This window comes from Phycodurus eques, chromosome 19 (genome assembly GCF_024500275.1).
Source record: "Phycodurus eques isolate BA_2022a chromosome 19, UOR_Pequ_1.1, whole genome shotgun sequence".
NCBI classification, from domain to species: domain Eukaryota; kingdom Metazoa; phylum Chordata; class Actinopteri; order Syngnathiformes; family Syngnathidae; genus Phycodurus; species Phycodurus eques.
The window spans coordinates 2,529,427-2,550,000 of NC_084543.1; the positions used below are offsets into that span (position 1 = coordinate 2,529,427).

A 20,574-nucleotide genomic window follows, 5' to 3' on the forward strand; every position below is an offset into this window, starting at 1 on the left:
TTTTTCTGTTTTTAATGATTTATTTCTTCCAAAAAGTAAATAATACAGCTTTATTTTTTTTATTTATTGTTGTCATATTATGACTCTTCCCCCCAAAATCCCCATTCTTTTTTTCCTGGAAAAAAAATAATTCAATAATGCAACTTTATTCCTTTTATTTATTATTTCGATATTATGACTATCTTAGAATAATATGACTTTATTACTGTAGTATTTTTATTTTTTTTTCCAAACCCACCAAGGTATTTCCTTAAAAAAAAAGAATTTCTGACTCCCGTGTCACTTGCCTTTTAAGCCACAAACATTCAAAGTCACAAATACTACCATGTAGAACATCAGGATGGTGACCCCACTGCTTTGTGGATGTGTGGAAAAAGGTAAAATTGCATTTAGTATAACTTTTCCACCAGAAAAGTTTTTTTAATGACTAAAGAAACAGACATTATTCTTTAAAAAAAAATATATAGGTATGAGTATGACTCTTTCTTGAAAAAATGTGCCATTGACAATACAGTTTAACTGTATTCTTGTTAGAGGACGACTAAATTCTCGTATGATTTTTTTGTCTTCTTTCCCGAATACGCCTTCATGTTGACGCTGCTTTAAAATATGCGGCACAGCAAAGTAAACATGAATCTGAAGTGACAGGCCAACTTAAAGTCAAGTGGCAGCACACCTTCAGCGCAAATGCAACTTTGATTGGCCCGCAAAAGGAAATGTAGCCTGAAATGAACTCCTTTTCCTCACACTTTCCCCAGCTGGGTGCTATGCATATTGCCTTTTCTCTCCACTGGCAGCCAGCCCAACAATTATTCACTGCTAGGGGCAAAGCGATACAGTGGGAATTTATGCAGGTAGAATATGCGCCACACGGGTGATGAATGGCGTCTGCCCCTCGCGTAAATCTGCGGTTGTTGATCGGCAGCGATGATGGATGTGGCCGCGACCTGAACGCTTGCTTACGGGACACCCCTAAGTCTTCCGCTTGTTTCTGTAGCGTCGAACGTTCAAACCGTCATCACGTGACATGTCAGCAAATCTGTGGGACCTCAGCTCCGGCAGCATCTGAAGGATTTTTGGAAAAAATATAACAACAAATAAAGAATCGGACTTTATTATTGTAAATTTATGAATATTTTCAAAATAAAACTTTGTTTGTTCAAAGAAATGGAGCTTTTTAATTAACTGATAAAAATAGGACTTTCTCGTGAGATCATGGCAAAATATTCAACTCCTCTACCAAAGACATTTTGTTTCTTTCCAATAAAAATATTGGTACCACAGGGATAAATAGTTTTCTCCATCTGATTCTGGAAAAAATAAATAGTTCACCAAAGCAACCATCGCTCTTGATGGCTCTTGTGTCTGCGCTTCCTTCTCCCCGCAGCGAAAGACAAATCGGAAAAGATCTTTGCCTTGTCTTTCGTGAAGCTGATGAGGTACGACGGGACCACCTTGAGGGACGGTGAGCACGATCTCACTGTGTACAAGGTAAGAGAGAATCCCCTCCCCCGTCCCAAAAAAATATGCAAGGGGAGGTTTTTTGTTGCAGGCTGCTATAAATAATCCCGAAGAATTATATTGTTCGGCAGTCAAGTTGTATTAAGATCCCTCTTTGCTTGACTACGGCCACTAATATCATTTCAAATGTGTTTTCTTTGTTATTACGGGAGCGGGTGCTCGAGATTGAAAATGTAATGGTGCACCCCTGGGAAAGTATGCTAAAGGACATCCTTATGTCAGCGGTACCCGTCGGGAAGTTGACTGAATTGTCTTCTTAACTGACTTGCAGGCTGAAGCCAAGCGTCTGGAGGACTCGTCCCTGTACTTGAACCTGCCCGCCACCAAGCTGGAACTGGAGGAGAAGGGCTACTCCAGCACGGGCAAGAGCACCCACAACCTGGGAAACTGCACAGTCAGCAAGGACTCCTTCCAGATCTCCACCTTGGTGTGCTCCACCAAGCTCACGCAGAATGGTCAGCAACGTTACAAATCCCTGACCAACCATCTTGTCTAGAACGTTCGAACTACCTTCCTTTATTACACGACATACCTACTTCTCAACTGTCATCCTAAAGTCCTACTTTTCTACCGACCTGCCTACGTACGAGTGTAAACATCATATATCATTATTAAAAATGTCTATGTTCCGGACCCACTCGCGAAAATCAATGATCTAGAGATCATATAATAAATGTTTTTTTTTTTTTCCAAAATAGTTTTCCCCCTCCTCCAGGCTTTTAGCACATTTAAGCATATTAAAACCCACCGAAACTTATCCGAGAGCACTTTTTAAAATATTCCCTCTGTTCATACCCTATTATAAACACCAGTAGATTTTAAAAAATCAAGGTCGTTGCCTTTGAGGCTCTTTGTGTGCTGTTTGCTCATTGAAATGAAAAAACAAAACAAAAAAACTGCGGTGAGGCCACTGATGTGGATAAGAAAAAAATCCTTGACATTAACATGAATAATGTTAATGTCGAACTTTTTCCATTTCAATTACGTTGTGACAATGTCAACCTTTTGTGCCAGAGTTCTTTATTCTTTTGTTCCAGCCCGAGTTGATTTTAATGACTGCAAAAAGCCCGCGCTTCTCTGAATTTTATCACATTTTTTTTACTTGATAAGGTTCAGCCTTTATGATGTAATCATTTAGTATACAGTTTCACTTTAATAAACTACATAACTCAAGTATCTGCCCTACTTTTGTCTGCCTACCTAAGCCAACCTGCCTTCTTTCCATCTTAACTTGGAACCCTCCTACCTACTGTACCTACCTAACTATCTATCTTTTAACAACGTAGCACTGACTACGAAGCATAAAGACCAGTGCCTGACTCCAGCTTGGCAATTCTATTAAGTAAGAGTAATTCAGCGTCAAGTGGTGTTTGCGTGCGTCTCAGTTGACACGGACGAGGAGCAAGATCCCATCGGACCAACGGGATCTTGCTCCTCTCTCTCCCGCGGGCCTCCACGATATACCACCTCCGAGCACTCGGGTAAGGTGTTTTTCTTTGTCTGTTTTGCCAGTGGACCTACTGGGCTTGCTGAAGTGGCGCTCCAACACCAGCCTCCTGCAGCAGAACCTTCGACAGCTCATGAAGGTGGAAGGCGGCGAGGTGGTCAAGGTCAGGGCAAATTGGGCGACACGACATGACGAGTTGGGCGAGGAGGCACATTTGTAGTCCAAACAAATCCCTCACTGTGAGCCAATCGGTAAAAAAAGGATCATTGAAAAGTTAATAAATACATTAAGCAAAAGGCTTATTACATTTAAATACCGCAGAGGTGTAATTAGTAGGCTTTACACGATCAGGATTTTTGCGGCCCATCACCGATCCGATCACAAGATGGAGGAATGTGTCAATTTAAATGTATGGTATGTGGGCATTTTTGTGTGTGTGTGTGTGTGTGTGTGTGTGCGTATGCGTGCGTATGCGTGATGATTGACACAGATGATTAGCGTCGTGTGTGTGTGTGTGTGTGTGTGTGTGTGTGTGCGTTTGCTGGTGTTACAGCAGTGGCAGTGCGTTCGTTCTATATTAGTAAACATTTCAGCAAGGCTTGCTGATGCATCTCACTCTGCTCCAGATGACAGATAAACACGCCCGCCCTGATGTGAGTCATCATGTTTGTGTCACCAGCTGGATTTAAAAAAAAAAAAAAAAAAAGAGAGAGAGAGATAAAATTGGCTTCAAAGAACGAAAAGAAAGCTTGGGTTTATGCAAACCCCTTTTTTTTGTGGTTGTATTGATTGGATGTGAGTCATGGAAGTGTAAAAAAAAAAAAAAAAAAAAAAAAAAAAAAAATTGGTAGAATCCTGGGTTTGGGTTTCAAAAATAGGTAAGGATCTCAAGTCAAGGTTTGGGTTTCAAAGTAAGGTTTTAAGATGGTTTTAAGTTGGAGTTAGGGTTTCCGATTGGTATATCAAGCCTGTGTTAAGGTTTCAAGACAGGTTTAGTGTTAAAAATGAGGGTTTCAAGCCTGGATTAGGGTTTAAAATTTTGATTTCAAATTAGGTATCTGGTTTCAAATTGGGGGCTTGCAGCTTCGGTTAAAATTTCAAGCTAGGCTTTGTGTTTAAATTCGGATCTTAACTTTGAACCCGCTAACAGGGTTGTAAACCAGGTTAAGGTTTTCAAATAAGTGTTTCAAAGTAGGGTTTCAAGCCGGAGTTAAGGTTTCACGCAAGGGTAAGGCTTTCAAATTAGTTTCAAGTCAGCGTTATGGGTTCCAATTGGGGTTTGGTCACATTGTATTGTTGCCATGCGTCCTTTCCAGTTCCTGCAAGACACGCTGGACGCCCTCTTCAACATCATGATGGAGAACTCGGACAGCGACACCTTTGACACTTTGGTCTTTGACTGCCTTGGTGAGTGGACAAAGAATTAGCAGCGAGATGGGTATGCGTATGAACAAGCAAATGATCAATGATTTATTCATTTTGTTGCTCATGTGGAGTTTGAGCTAAAATGTTGTCCATTTCAACATGAGGTGCGACACAGATTTAATTGAGGCCTAAACGGGCTGCCTCGTCAAAAGAGGTAACAAGTGTTACAGTCCGTATTATTGGGATCCTACTTCATTGGGTTAGGGTTAAAAGGCACAGCTGGATGAATGCTTGGTTTGGACTCTGCAGGGTCGCTGTGTGAATGTGTGGGGGGAAAATAAGCGGCTAGTCGGGTAGCCAAGGGTATAAACAAGCCAGCGATCGCACTTTGAAAGTATATGTTGTTGCGCATTTGGAATTTGAGCTCAAGTGTCACGTTTTGCAAATCAATGTGTAACGTTGGGGCCCGACCAGTTTGCTTGCCTAAATGGGCTGCCTAAACTGCCTTTGCTCAGGTGTTCATCATCGGGCTCATCGCCGACCGCAAGTTCCAGCACTTCAACCCAGTCCTGGAGACGTACATCCGCAAGCATTTCAGCGCCACGCTGGCCTACACGCAAGTTTGATACCGTCGCCCGTGAGCGTGACGCCGTCCTCCGTCATGCGCTAATGAACCGTCGTGTGTGTGTTTGGCAGGAAGTTGACCAAGGTTCTGAAGAACTACGTGGACAACGCCGAGAAGCTGACCGAGCAGCTGCTGAAGGCCATGAAGGCCCTGGAGTACATCTTCAAGTTCATCGTGCGCTCGCGGGTCCTTTTCAACCAGTATGTGATAACCTGTTCAAGGATGATGGCTCTCCTTACATCAATATGACAATCTTGGATTGTACACAATGTTGTATTGTATTGCTACATGACCAAGGTCTTGCTGGTGTAATGTATCTGTAGAATAGAAAAAAAAATAATAATTACGGTAAAAGAATATTCATATATTAGATGAAAAATATGCAAATATTAGGAACATTTTTAAAAAGTGAATACATATTGCAAACGTTAGAAAAATATAAGAAACATTAAAAATGCGTACACAAAATTCTAGACAAAATATAAATGAAAACAGCAACACAATTATAAATAAGAAATACTAAAACATTGTAAAAATAAATTGAAAAGAATTGATGGAAATGTCACAAATTTACACAAAAATACAAAAAAACTTTTAGTAGATAACACAAAATACAAAACAAAATATAAAATACAAACAATACTAAAGTATTGTACACATTAGAAAGTAACACAAATACGTGAGATGGGGAAAAAAAGATAATACAGTAATCTCTCGTTCATCCCGGGGGTCACGGTCCAAAAACCCCCCTCAATAGACGAAATCCTCAAGCTAGTGACCAATTATTTACGACATATTTCTTTAATCCATTTCCGCAAATTTCTATTTTGAGAGGATCATTAGCGTAGTGCTGGCGGCTAACTGTCAGCTCTGTTCCCCGTCGCAGGCTTTACGAAAACAAAGGAGAGGCCGACTTCATGGAGTCTCTGAGGCACCTGTTCACCTCCTTCAACGACATGATGAACAGCAACTCGGAGAATACGGGCATGGTGAAGGTAGAGGCTGGATAAGTTGCTACAATGTTTGGATTCCTTCTGCTCGCTACACTGTTTGCTTTTCCATCCTTAGACTTTCCTTTCCCTTCTATGTGGTCTTAATTTAAGAACTGCACATTCGACAAAGCATTGTGGCGCTGCGTTGTTCGTTTTCTGTTTCATGGGGAGTCATCACTTCAGAGTTTTCCAACCAATACTTAGCCGGGGCACATATTTCGCATTGGAAAATTTTCACAGTGCACCACCAGACAAATAATGTCACAAAAAGTATACAGTGGTGCCTTGAAATGCGAGCCTCTTTTTTTTTTTTTTTGTTCACTATCTGCCAAACTGCTGCTTATTGTGAAGTGAGTTCACTGCCGCCCTACAGCAATTGTATCTCAAATTTTCGCTCGCACGTCAAAGCAACAAATCGGACGAAGGATGGCTCGGATCTCGAGAAATCTTTCACCATTCTTACAGATGACCAAAATTGCGCTAAAATGGCTGCTTCAAACCAAAATGGCCGTGGCTTGTTGAGGCTTTTTTGTGGGTCTACGCGTGTGAGACATGCTTACCAAATTGCATGTTGCCGAGTAAATTCGTTTTTCAAAATCTTGACAAATGGCCCCGCATTCGAATTTGGCTCCACCCTCCCAGACAAATGAAATGGGACGCAAGACACAATGATAATAAGCTTTACAGTATGTGCAGTCCAGACTTTCCAGATGTATCTTTCATCACTGCATACTGTTTGTTTGTTTCTTCAATCTCGGTGTTGTTTCCTCCTCTCAACCTTGACTGTCCTGTGAACTGCTGCTCCTCTTGGCTTTCTGCCCTTTTAGCTGCTCCTCAAGGTATTTATCTCACCATCTATTTGTATGTGTGTGTGTGCGTGCGCGCGCATGCATGCATGCATGCATGCATTTGTCTTTGCATTTTGTCATCCTTGACAGTCACACACCAAACCGCATTTGTGCTTCGAGATAATAAAATCGCCAGGTGGAAGCACGCTCAACCGTACCAGAAGCCTCGGCGGGGAGGCAATTACGAGACACCTGCTGTGTAATTGGCCGCCCAATATTTGGCTTTAATTTAAATTATCGATTTTCGACAGAATTTTGTAGCTCTTGTGGAATCTCGTACAGATTAAGAGTGGAGGTGTTAATCACGTGTAATTCACTTTGCTGCCTAGACGGGCTGTGGAATCAGACAAGGTTGAATATAGCCAACTTGAATGTGGGAATTGGAGCCCTTTGACTATTTCCAACTCAGAATATAGCTAGAAATGATCTTCCTATGATGTTACTTTGGTTAAAATGGCACAGCATAGACATTTTTGGTCGTTTGTGTCCAGGGTGCTGCACTGAAGTACATTCCCACGATAGTCAACGATGTCAAGCTGGTGTTCGATCCAAAGGAACTAAGGTAAGAAATGGCCTACGTTAACTAGCATGTTGGCCTCCTGATTGCGTGAAGCCATTCATCGGTTATGTTCAGAAAGACACCAACATCCTCCATTTTGACAAGAAAGTAGCCCATCGATTCAGTCGGCCAGCCCGCTTTCCAGCTCTCTGCACCGTTAGGTTTTCTTCCACTCCAGTGTGCCAACAGCACATCTTGAGCCAATAAAGCTTTGTTAAACTCTGCAAATATTTGGCCTGCAGTCACCGGAGTCACAGACCTGGGAAATAAATACTCCAGTCAATCAGCAGCCAGAGCTCTTTGCAAAAACAGAATTTGGAGTCGGACCGCCTGCTCTCCAAATATATAAAGACAATAGGTCAACTCGCTTTTGCACTCACATTTAACTCGCCACTCGTACACTGTTTAAAAGTTTCAGGAGGCGACGCAAAATCCGAGCTACTGGTTGCCCGTGCATTACACTTAGAGGAACGCTGTAACAGAGATGAAACGCTGTCATTTCCCCCCAAATAATCAAATATTAGATGAAAAATATGGAAATATTAGACTATAAATACATAAACAAAAAAAATCTAACCAAATGTATCCGCTTAAAGCCTCCTTTGGCTGGAATATATTCCACAGGATTGTCGCGGGGCTTTTCCACGCCGCGACAATGAGGCGCTCTAAAGTGGCCATGCCAACGTGAAAGCTCTTTTCACAGGCTAGCTCTCATGTCGGACATTTAAAAATGTAATCGTACAATTTCCTGATTGTTTAAAAGGTCCCTTGCTGTTTAAATGTTGCAAGATACTCAACACCCTAGGTAATGGAGATACTTTATCGATCAAGGAAAATCCCATCTTGACGAGTGACTTTGTCGTATTTGGCTCGATTGCTGGCCATTGGATGCTGATGACCTCCCTTTTTTTTTTCATTGTCCACAGCAAGCTTTTCACAGAGTTCATCCTAAAGGTTCCTCCGGGTCGCTTGGTGAAGCAGAAGCTCGACTGTCTGATTGACATCGTCCACAGTGATCTCTTTACCCATCACGGTACGCAACCTGCCCACCTACACGCACTCGGTGTTCGGTAATGGGATGCGTCACATCTGCTGTCTGCTGGCTAGGTCGCTAGAAAGGCCATCGGCTAGGTGTCTCTTTTCTGTTTAATTGAATCCTTACCACATCGACACAATAAAAAATACCAAACAGAAGTTCACACTCATTTTCTCTGTTCAAAAGCATCTTTTTTCACTACCTGTAAAATTCTTTTGTCTTTGTCGCTGTATAAACGCAGTCATGGAAAGGGGCTAGCATTTCAAACTCCTTGTGCACTACCTGTACAAGACAACATTTTCCGCCTTGAGAGGTAGTACCTGAAGCCCCCTTTAAACTGCCTGTAAAAGGTGGTATTTTCCTGTATTGCTCTTCTGTATAAACAGCACCAACACGGAATGGGGGGGGGGATATTGTCTACCTGGCAATTTTCCACCTTGAGAGGTGGTATCACAAGCCCTTTTTACACTGCCTGTAAAAGATAGTTTTCCGCCTTTTTCTGCGTAGCTGCTCTGTCAAACACCTGCGTATCAGGGAAATCCATAATGCCGGGTTGGGGGTGTGACACGCATTGTCCAGTTTCCAATCTGTCCCATTTGTCTCGCAAATGAACTGTTTACATTTAATTCAAGGAGGAATCCATCAGAGAGCGGCACCCGCCTGTATCGGCATATGCCGCGCCGCCATTCGCGACTGTTTTGCGTGCCCCGCAGATTGCCGCGAGATCCTCCTGCCGCTGATGACGGAGCAGCTGAAGTTCCACCTGGAGAGGCGGGAGGAGCCCAAGGCCTGCTGCCAGCTGCTCAGCGACATCCTGGAGGTGCTCTATAGGAAGGACGTGGTGAGGACGCAGCTCGTTCGCTGATAATATTTCAAAGGAAAAAACAAACAAATAAATATTAAATAATGTACTCTTGCTAGGTTAGCTGCTTGTAACAGCCACGGAGAGGTTCGCTGCCGTTTCAACTTTGTGTCATTATCGGCTTCCTTCATTTCTCTACTTGTGCAACCACACCTGTACGTTCTAAATTTGGCTCCGGCACGTTAGCTGTGTGACAAGCCGCGCTCTTGTGTTCGTCACCTGTGTGCAGGGTCCCACCCAGTGGCACGTGCAGATCATCATGGAGAAGCTGCTTCGGACCGTCAACAGGACGGTCATCTCCATGGGCCGAGACTCTCCTCACATTGTAAGTCGATGGCAGCACGCACGCACACACTCTAATACGTGCCCTAACACACGCGCTCACGCACACACACTCTCTCACCTGCATTCTCTTGGGTGCTCAGAAAAACTCACACACTCTCTCACACAAACTCCACTTTCAGAGGGCTGTTAAAATGTCAATATCCACGTTAACATGGAGGAAGGGCAGCGAATGAGTTCAAGGCAGCCTTGCTTATCCGAACGCTTGCTTGCACATGAGCTCAGTCCGAGTGGTTTTGATCTACACAGCAGACAGTTGTTTGAGTGCTTGATTCCCTTGTGTGTGTGTGTGTGTGTGTGTGTGTGTGTGTGTGTGTATGTGTATGTGTCATACATTTGGCAGTCTGCTCCAAGGTTTTTTTTTTTTTTTTTTTTTTTTTTTTTTTTTTTTTTGCGCATCTTCCCTGCTTGCGTATGTCTGATCTCAGACTCATTACAGGATTGGCAATACCTGGCAGCGACATGCTGATCATATACTGTAAATACTTTGCTCAATTTGCATGACTAATCTGCGTTTTGAGCTGCCTCCAAATAAAAGTACATTTCATTTGTTCCTCCTTTGGATGTTGAGCCTTCTCTCTGGCGTCCAGTCTTGCTTCATTAGAATTTTTCATGCAACTTTGACACGGGTGGCTCACCAATGTTAAATGACGGAAGTGTCTTTGAGAAAACTTGGTGGTACATTTATGACGTGCTTAAATAAAGCTACAGTGACGTATTCCATTTTTTTTTTTTTTTTTTAATAAGGACAAATAATTTAAATGAGATAATTTTAGGGCTACTGAATGTAAAGTTGAGGTTAAGTAAAATCAATTCTAAATATTCAATATCTTCACCCTTATCTGCGTTTTTTTTTTTTTCTCTTCCCCTTTTTAGGATCAGAAGCCCCCTTTTCACTGCCTATCAAAGCTGGAAGTTTACAATTATTTCCTGTGTTGTTGTTCCGTATGAAAGCTATTCGCAAAGAATGGAACGAAAACCCCAACTGACATATTTCCTCCTTTCGAAGGTTGTATCACTGCCATTTATATTCTGCTATTGCAGTGAGACTTATGTTCTCCAACACATTGCCACATCGCAACACATTGTCCCCCCCACCCTCCTCCCCCCCAGTCCGGAGGCGGTCACGGACTCCCACTTCTGTGTCCTCTACCTGCTTTCCGAGCCAACAGTCATACCCATCCAAGATTCTCCGCCGCGTCTTGTGTTGTGCAAATATTAGGAGATAACGGAGCCCGTTTAATTTCCTCGCTCATTCAGAGCACGGCAAAGCGGCCGCGTTAATTAGCTGAATCGTCACAGAACCACACATTGAGCTAGGACACAAAAACCTGCATGTGTGATATCATCAGTTTGGATGAACTGCATCTCATCTCGCAGGCAACCCCATTCATACACTTTGCATCCTTTTTTTTTTTTTTTTTGGCACAAACAACACTTTGCATCTTAATATGGCTGCCACTAAACCGGTTACGTACCAGATGACGTTGTTGTTGTAGCCTTTACCGTCGGGCTCTTTTGATCCCGCATCTCCCGACACGGAGCTGGCCCATCACTTTGCCTAAATGGCAATCAGCTCCCACACGGGCAGGCTGTTTTAAAGCATCCCTCTCTTGTGGTGCGCTTGCAACGCAGCCTCCCTGGTTAATGCAACGTCTCTGCTTGCCTGTCAGCCCCCCACCGTAGAGCCATAAAAGGCAAGAATCTATATGCAACACATAAGTGGTAAAATCAAATCTCTAACTCCGGTTTTATTTTTTGACTTGCCTATTGTAAACTGGCTTGTCTGTATACAGGCATGTTGTTAGTGTCAGCAGCGCACGTCAGCAGGGACGCTGTTTGGACTATGGTCGCCGCTAAAAAAAAAAAATATTCGGACTGGAAAAAAAAAACATCTCCAGGTGTGAAAGGGCGCTCTTAGATCCTTGCTAAAACATATTGCCTTTTAAATTCGAGGGGCTTCTGCCTTTGAAGCCACTCACAGAAATATTTAATAATCAGTCGGGTTGAATTTTTTGCACGCCGTGACAGGAAGCCGTGGCGGTCACCTTCTGCGCCGCTCACAGCGGCCCGGCCCCCGACCTCGTCCAGCTGAGTGGCAGCCTCTTCCATTTAGATTTATGCATTAGCGTTCTACTCCGCTTCCTTCCGCTCACTCCTCCGTTTTGCAGGTGCGCGGACGGAATGTAGATGACGAGCCATCGTGTAGATCCGGGGTATCAAACTCAAATTCACGGTGGGCCAAAATAAAAAATTGGGACAACGTCGCAGGCCAAACTCAATATTTAATGAAAAATCATGTTTCCCTTCTCTCCAGAAATGTAGCTTTAAAGTTTATCATATGACAACAAACTTACATTTTGCTTAAACACTGAATCTGGACTAAACAAACTTTAATATTATAAACACGAGAAATCAAATTTGCGATAAGAGACATCATTGGTATTTGTTTATTTGGTATTTAAACAGATAACATGAATTATTCTGTCTCTCCATCTTCTATTTATCTATCTCCAACTACCTTTGTTTTTGATGTAAATCTTTTTTCAAAGGCCAACAACAAAACAACCCTCCAAAATATCAATAAAATATCAATAAAAATCCAAACTTCAAACTATTAACAGTGCCTGCCTCAGAGTTGATAAAGGGCATTACAAAAAAACATTACTTGATTTGACTCTTTGGGAAAAGTAAATTGTCTTATACTTACCAATTACTTTTAACTCATTCACTGCTGTGAATGTTTATATTTGTCCACTGGAATTCAATCGTTTACTGCCACCGACGTATATATTCGTCTAGTACATTTTTCAACGGGCAGGCATGGAAGAAGGTCTCGCCCAGCTTATCTGTGAAATTCAGGTTTGTAAACCACTGTAATGACTAACAGATGCATGTCTGTAGATGACCGTGTTGCATTGCTTTGGATTTGAGATCAGCACAATGTTTGAGTAGATCTAAAATTTCACGCTGATTATGAGGGAGAGAAATGCCAACACTTTGGAAGCCGAACAAATTTAGGTACCTTAAACTCGAACGGAGTACGTACTGTATATGTAAGGTATAAACAGATTATGTCTTGAGGTAGTTAGTAGAAAGTGTGTGTCGGAATCGTGAGAAAAGATGACAGTTCATGGATTGACATTCAACTCGGGCCATTTGGTGAGTCAGCGTAGCTCACGCCGCATTTCTTAGATGTATATCTAGAAATAAATTGTTATTTTGCCATCTAAAGCCCTTCTCAGTCTTGTTTATGTTTGATAGTTTGAGGTGTCACAAAAGCCAAAAAATATTAGCCTCAGATTCAATGTTTTGCTTGACAAGTTTCATTCTTCAAAAAGCTTGTTTTCTCCGCTCAGTGCTCAGAAAACAGTGTTTTGGGTGAAATCAACCCATATTCTACTGCTGATTATTGGAGGACGGAAAACGATAGAAATAAACGTTTTATTTCTGGTGAAAGAAGAGCATCAACTCTTTCTTGCAGTATATTGTCACAGAACACAATATTTTGTGGGTCTTGAAAGATCAGTCATATCTTCCATTGACTTGAATGTGAGTGCGAATGCTTGTTTGTCTATATGTGCCCTGCACTTGGCTGGCGAGGGTGTCGCCTGCTTTTCCCCCGAAGTAATCTGGGATAGGCTCCAGCTCCCCGCTACGCTGAGCAGGATAAGCGCTATAGAAAATGGATGGACGGATGCACTGATCAACATTGGAGGAACAATTGTGGCACCAGAAATGCTAAATTATGTTGCATGGAGAGAGTGCAACATAATTCAAAGTGTGAGTTAACTGTTGAGAAAAAATAGTACCGAGCTTTATAGGTGTCTGCTTTTATTCTTCATAGTTTGCATATTAAACTGCTCATTTATTAGTTTTTTTCCAAAACAGTATAAAATACACAGTATTGCACATAGTAAATCAATTGCACTTTTTCAAGGTACAGATAAATATCCAGGTCTCTCCCAGTGCTAATGTTATGCCTACGGACGAGAGTGGCGGTGTTTGTAAATGACTCTACAGTCCTATCAATAAATGTATTTTTGTTTGAATCACATAAGCTTATGACTATTCGTAAAATAGAACGAGCCCTATTTGATGCAATGCATCGCAGTGTAACCATAAGGAACTCAATATATTTATAGTAAATGCAAACATCTTTTATATGTATATTTATAAACTCCGAGTCCCTGAATTGATGTTTATTCGGGGTGTAACGGTACACGTATTTAGGTGATTTGGCTTTGGCCACACTGGATCATATTGGGTAAGGGACAGGAAGTGTAACTGCAAGCAATAAAAATGCCATATCATAATAATTCTCTGTTCAGGCGTTTACTGCTGCACCGACCGTGTCTTTCGTTTCCTAAAAAGAAGACAAACTGTTGATTTTTTTGTTTTGTTTTTGTTTTCATAAAAAGACAACCCTTCGATGATGCTCTTTCTTTGAGGAGACACTGTAGATGTGGCGCTTTCCCAAAATGAAGACAAACTATTGATGTTGCACTTTGCCATAAAAAAGACTCACTATTCATGTTTCCCTTTCCTGAGATGACAAACTTGATGTTGCACTTTTCTAAAAAGAAGACAAACACTTGCCTAAAGAAAAGAAATGACACTGATATCCATTAGTTACATTTTTCAATTTGACGATCTTTTATCAATTATAGAATATACTGCTCGCAGTTTGCAGTTTCCGATGTTAAATTATCATTAAATTAAGATCCATCCATCCCTTTTCTGAACGGCTTATCTGCATTTTGGTTGTGTACTGTACCCAATGTGAATCGAACCACAGCCTTAAATGCAAGGTTCATGCCGAACCGGGCATACCGTTACACCCTTCATAGAGTTGGGACGTGAGTATGAAAAAAAGAAAGGAGGGAAAAAAACAACTGAAATTTGTCTTTTAAAATTCTCTAGTTTCTTTTTCAAAAGCTTAAATCCTGCAAAAATGCAAGGTTAAACTGTACATTCAGTTCTGGCTTGGTGAACTGCGGCAATACAATCACATGTATTTGCTGTTACCCTTCTACTGCATTTTTTTATTCTCGGGGCTAGAACAAAAAATATATATATTTGCGTCTCGACTCATCTCTACAATCTGACGGTGGCTTCCTTGCAATAAATTTGAACTTATTTCCCACCGCTTCATAAATATATTCAGGTGAAACCTTTTTTATACAGCTATCGACAAAAATGTCCTTTGATGTCCAAAAATTCCATTAAGAAAATAAGTGTCATTTAACAATATTCTTTTTCTATACATCTCCTTCTAAGTCGGTCAAGAAGTCAAGGTGATGTTTTAAATATGGATAAAATTGATCGTAGGTTTCTTCTTTTAGACAGTATGAACAGTTTCACACGTGAAAATAGTCCCGGTTCTCCGGGAAAAGTGTATCCTGAACTGTTTTCGTTGTGCTTTGCTGTATGGTGAGAGCCAAGTTCATATAGTCCCGACATGACCCACCTGCTATCCAAGTCTGAAAACTCCCCAGACGGCAGCTTCAGAAGTAGCCGATAATCACATTTTGCCAAAAGTGTCTCCCCCAGGTGCGATTTCACACCCAGTTTGAAGATAATCGCTTCCAAAATAACTCCAGACAGAAGCCCCCGGGTTAGGAAAGCGCGACGTTTCGGCCCCCCGACGCATTCACATGAACCAAAGTCTCCATCGGGCGTGCTTCTTGGACTCTGCTTTGGACTTGCGCTTGGGCGTGGATGTGAAGGCCTCGTGGGGGTACGGCAGGGCGGGGAAGTGGGTGTCGCCCGAGGGGCAGAGCCTTTTCATGAGGGGCTGCAGTTTGTCCTCCTGCTGCTTGAAGTCCAGCTCCACACTGCGGCAAAGCAAAAGGGACACAGATCAACCACTTCAGATACACTTTGTAAGAGAGAGAGAAAAAAAAAAAAAGGTTTTCCATCAGGCGGTACGGAACGGTTCAGCTAATGTTAAATATTGATCCAAGTAGAGACCTTGGCCTTTCGCACAGAGTCAACCAAAGTGAGCGAAAATTGGCATAGATGTGACAGAAGAGCCGGGCTTCAGCAGCTCTCTATCCTTCGCACACAAATCACTGAAGTGGGACTTTTCCATGTCTCAAGCGGTAAATTTCAATTTCTGCTATTTCCTCTCTCAGAAACTCGTGTTTCTGGTGAAACCAAGCCATGCTCTACTACTGATTGCAAAAGAGCAGGAAAAAACGTAGAAACAAACTTTTTTTCTGGTGAAAGAAGAGATTCTGCACTTTCTTTTGGTAAGTTTGGTACTTAAATTGTCACAGATCACAATAATCAGTCCAAAAGTCCAAATGCTCTAAAACGGCTGGCAACTTGGAGAACTCTGCTTTCGAAACAACTGCCAATGGGTGATTTGAACATCACATTCAGGTTGAGTCTTGTGGTGTTGCACCGATGCTGTTGCGTCGGAAGCTGTAGAAATTCCCGGGTTGACCTCATCTCACTTTAGTGCCTTGTACACAGGAGAGGCGGCTTAGATGGCCGGCTGTGAAAGGGGCTTCTGTCTAGCTTCGGAATGGCTTCCGCAAAATGTTATTTAATTAGGGGTGCTTCACGCGAGTACTAACAAAACACATTTTCCAAGCTACTCCGGGGAGTCGTGGAATTTATCTGCAGCAGCCATCATTTTTAATCCTCGCATACATCTGACCGCTAGCTTCTGCTAAATGGGGGGGGGGGGGGGGTCAGATTACAGCCTCAACCACGGTAAATACACTGGCACTTTTAATATCCCAAAGCTTCCTCCCGTAGCAGCACTCGGAGATGGCTTGACGAGGGCAGTGTGGGGGCTGCGACAGGCTCGACTTGCGTAACGGCTGCACAATTTGCTTCGTGATTGCTGGCATGCCGGCTGGCCTGTGTGAAGGTGAGCTTGACAGCAGGCTCTTATAACACTTAGGGTATTTTTTTATTTTATTTTATTTATTCAAGATGAAAGATTAGAAAGAGATTGACTGTGCCCACGCTGTTACCTGAAGTAGACAATTTTAGTTGTCAGTGATGCAAACAAAACTTCCTTGCCAACCTGTCTCGTGTTTTGTCTTTCAAATCTGGTAGCAATCTGACGCAAATCTTTTGAACGACTTTGAATGAAATGTACCTAAAATGGCTGCTTCCAATCAAAATGCCAGACTTGCTGTCTTTTCGTTTCTTCAGACTTTGTTTCCCTGCTGATGATGAGAATTTTCCATGGGAATGAACTTGGAATTGAGGGTAATTGCTTCCCCCCCCCCCATTGACATGTAATGTCACAATTTACTTACAATGTCTAGTATACGTGAATCAAATTCGAGTCAAATATCTCGGACAAGGGGAAATGGGCAGATTTACCCTGAAATGAGAGCTTTAAACCAAAGTGGCAGACTTCCTTGTCTTTTCAAACATTGATTGGTTGATGGGACTTGTTTCTGGGTCTAGTCATGATAGACTTGTGTACCATATTTCATGTCACTCAGGCAAACTGGCTTCGGGGATTTGAATTACCCCCCAAAATTACCCAGCCAATTTTTGGCAGTCATGCCAAAAATTTGCATTTAGTACAACCCATACTAAATGTTTTTTTTTTTTTTTTTGAACGTACGAACTCTGCCCACACACATTGACAAAAACTCAAATGTGTCACAATTTAGCTATGCCTATCTTTGTAGCGTATGCCGATGAAATGTGGGAGCAGTCGGACAAAATCTCTGGAACCTTTTTAAAGAAGCTCCGGAAATGGCCAAAGTGTCCCTAAAATGTCTTCTTTAAACCAAAATGGATGACTTCCTGCACGGGCTACATCAGGCTCTCAGCACTTTGCATTTTCCCCCGACTCAGGCCTTTTTAAACTCAAGGCCGAGACCACCGCTGCAATTAGAAATAAATCACAGGAGCTTCATTATAGGGGCCAGAAATCGATTGGGACGAAGTTGGTCCAAGTTTGTATCCTTGGAATGTGTCTGTAAAGCTAATGGGAAAGCTATTATGGAAACATTTGAAGATAAGGGGAATTTATGCACAACCGCGCGGATCAATAATTGTAGATCATTTGGTACATCCATCCATTCATTCGTTTTCTATACCGATTGTCCTCATTAGGGTCGCGGGTGAGCTCGAGCCTATCGCAGCGGACTTCGGACAAGAGGCAGGGCACACGCTGCACGGTTTGCCAGCCAATCACACACCAACGTTCACATCGATGAGTAATTGAGCATCGTCACTGAACGTAACATGGATGTTTCCGGAATGTGGGAGGTCGCCAGACTACCTGGAGAAAATCCTCTTTTTAGGGAGTAGGAACGGCTCTCGAAAAGCTGAAATTCCCTCCATGAATTCTGTGAGAGTGGTATTACTGATCAGGCCCGCAGATTCTACGATGTTGGTCGCAATCAAGTGGGTTGACAGGATCTCGAGGATCGCAGCAACCAGACAGACGACTTACTCTGTGCAGTCACTGGGACTGACATCTCCCTTAGAAGGGTTCATTTAAGTTAAGGTTAAGGGTCAGTTCAAGAGATTTTAGTTTTAGTACACTTGCCTGTCGTTAATTTTGATTCACAAAGCACCGCACTCAGCATTTAACTAAACTATTTTCTTTTGGTATTGTTTTGTCCCAAATTAGTCTTTTAATGGCTTAGTATGTACTGTATGAACTTAAAATACCCTAAACACAACTGTTTAGCTTTAAGGTGCAACCAGAAACCTAAAAACCTAATTTTACTCAAAATGGAGGTCTACTTTTATTTTTGAGCTCTTCATGTGATTCATTAAATGAAGAAAGAACACCAAGGACTATTTTAGATTGGTTTGGTTCAGAAATATCTCTCTATCTCAGCCTCGGCGATTGCCTTGGGCGGAGAGCCAGAGAAATTGTCCTTAATGCAGCTCAGCCCCGGCAATGGCCGAATCCCAAAAATTAATCGCATTTATTCCGCTGTCGTCTCAAATGACGCCTCTCGCATGCAAATGGTCCTAATTCAAAGGCGTTCGAGGGGCTTTTAACGGATGCCAGGAGAGCAGAGTGATTGAATCTCCTTGCTCGGACTTCCAGAGAAATGTACTTTTCAAGGTTTCACTTAACATATGAATCCAATCATGCATAACGCACGGCCCGTCAAGTGGCCTTAAGTCGCTCAATAATCTTCAATAGGCAGCCACCCTCGCATTGGATTGCCCCAACTTGGGCTGCAAACGTTTAATTTACTGACTATGGCACGCATTTTGTCCGATCGCTACCAAATTTGAAATACGTACATGGGCAACAGTAAGTTGCTAACCATTTGAGTTTTCATCATTGGGCCAGTACAAATTTCATAAATAAATACAATGAAATCAACACATTCTTGTTTTTTTTTTTTGATTTGCCCAGTCACTGAGCACGCCAGATTGGCTAACGGTTAGCCGGTTAACAGCCATCCGCTAACCTGAGCTGACTCCTGCGTCACTCACCAGTTCAGGCCCTGCCTTTTTAAAGCCACACGTTCAGAGTCACAGACACTACAGTGTAGAATGCAAGGATGGCAACCCCAATGTTGTAATACCTGCACCTTACATGCATATTTTGTACTGGTATTGTGGTTTAATAATGCAAAATGAGTTTTTATCAGCTTACCTGACTAATCAGTGTGATAATCGTTACAGCAATTGGTTCTAAAAATATTTTGATATACTGTACGCCAAACCACAGCATTCAAGTGTGGCTTGCATGAGGGTCTCATTCACTGCTGCTCGCTGTTTTATTACCCACAATTGTATTTTGATTGCAGCCTGGTTAAGGTTATTCACGTAGGCTGCAAAGTTTGAAGTCAGAGCACAAATGAGCGCGAAGGTGTCGGTCTGGCATGATCAATGACGCGCTGTGTTTGTCAGGCTAATGAGGATTTGCCGCAGAAGTATTTCAGTGTGGCCCTTTCATCGCAAACAAAGCCTTAATTGCGTCTGTGCTAAGGCTCCGAGGGGCAATTTCGCATCCATTCTGCCATTTTCTGTTTTTCTTCTTTTTCTTCAGGGATCACTCATATGTACACACACACACGCACACACACTATCACCACAATAGGCTTTTTCTTGCTGTTGAGACTGTTGTTGCTCTCCATCCGTGGCCACAACTTATTATTTCCCTTCATGGACACAAAAGTCTATTTAAGCTCATTTAGAAAACAGCAATTTTTTGTGTTAATTCATTCACTGGCGGCCGTTTACATTTACGCTCTGCGGCCAGTCTGTAAATTAGCATAGAAGTGTGCTTTTAATCCCACACTGCGTCTACTGGTGTCAGGTAGAAAATTTATTAAACGCAGGATTGAGTAATTTGGGAAACCGTGGCTGCATCTAATGATCTCATTAAGACTATTAATCGATAATACATCAGGATGTTTTTGTACCAAAACATCTAAGGCGGTGGTCCCCAACCACCAGGTCATTTGGTAAGCGGCCGCACAATATAGAAACCCTCCACTCCCCAAAAGTATTTCTCTTTTTTATTGAGCAGAGCGGGAGACGGGGCAACCCCCAACCCGCCCCGTCGATGATTAGCTTCTGATTGGGTCACCCTCCCGTCAGAGGTCAACCTCCGATTGGGAAGTTTAGCACCCAAATGTTAGTGAGGCGACTACGTTTCAAAAGGTAATCATCCCACCTTTTGAAAGCTACTCAAAAAGAAATTTCAGTGAAAGATTTATCAGGCCAGTTATCAGTGTCTCGAAATGTCATCGAGCAGAATGCGTCATTCTTTTGTATTGTTTTTGACATTTCCTGCCCCCTTTCGAATCAGGATTGTCTGAAGACTTTGGACCTTTGTTTTAAGCGCCACATACAAAATGTTTTGAATCGTGACGGCATTGTGTCAGCTCAGTCTATCAAACCTTCTCTTAAGCTGTGTGGTGCGACTTCTCTATGTGTTAAGTTTTCAATTCCAGCTATGTACGAGTTAATCGGCCGTCAAAGCGCAGAACGTCAAAGCTTACAAGTGACGCGCTCACA

General features: G+C 42.4%; 2 protein-coding genes across 3 annotated transcripts in view; one reads left to right on the plus strand and one right to left on the minus strand.

Moving 5' to 3' along the window:
* The window catches only part of dock1 (dedicator of cytokinesis 1), a 99,497-nt gene that overhangs the window by 19,105 nt on the left and 59,818 nt on the right, over positions 1-20,574 (plus strand). Inside the window, exons 17-27 of the mRNA XM_061664105.1 lie at positions 1,388-1,491; positions 1,793-1,976; positions 3,034-3,131; positions 4,285-4,373; positions 4,848-4,953; positions 5,034-5,158; positions 5,845-5,953; positions 7,290-7,360; positions 8,284-8,390; positions 9,107-9,234; positions 9,485-9,580. Of these exons, the coding sequence (XP_061520089.1) occupies positions 1,388-1,491; positions 1,793-1,976; positions 3,034-3,131; positions 4,285-4,373; positions 4,848-4,953; positions 5,034-5,158; positions 5,845-5,953; positions 7,290-7,360; positions 8,284-8,390; positions 9,107-9,234; positions 9,485-9,580 (1,217 nt within the window). The remainder of the gene's footprint in view (positions 1-1,387; positions 1,492-1,792; positions 1,977-3,033; positions 3,132-4,284; positions 4,374-4,847; positions 4,954-5,033; positions 5,159-5,844; positions 5,954-7,289; positions 7,361-8,283; positions 8,391-9,106; positions 9,235-9,484; positions 9,581-20,574) is intronic.
* The window catches only part of LOC133395309 (inhibitory synaptic factor 2A), a 30,479-nt gene continuing 21,902 nt past the window's right edge, over positions 11,998-20,574 (minus strand). For both annotated transcript variants that reach the window (XM_061664103.1, XM_061664102.1), the window contains one exon: positions 11,998-15,434. In XM_061664103.1, the coding sequence (XP_061520087.1) occupies positions 15,251-15,434 (184 nt within the window). In that variant the 3' untranslated portion in view covers positions 11,998-15,250. The remainder of the gene's footprint in view (positions 15,435-20,574) is intronic.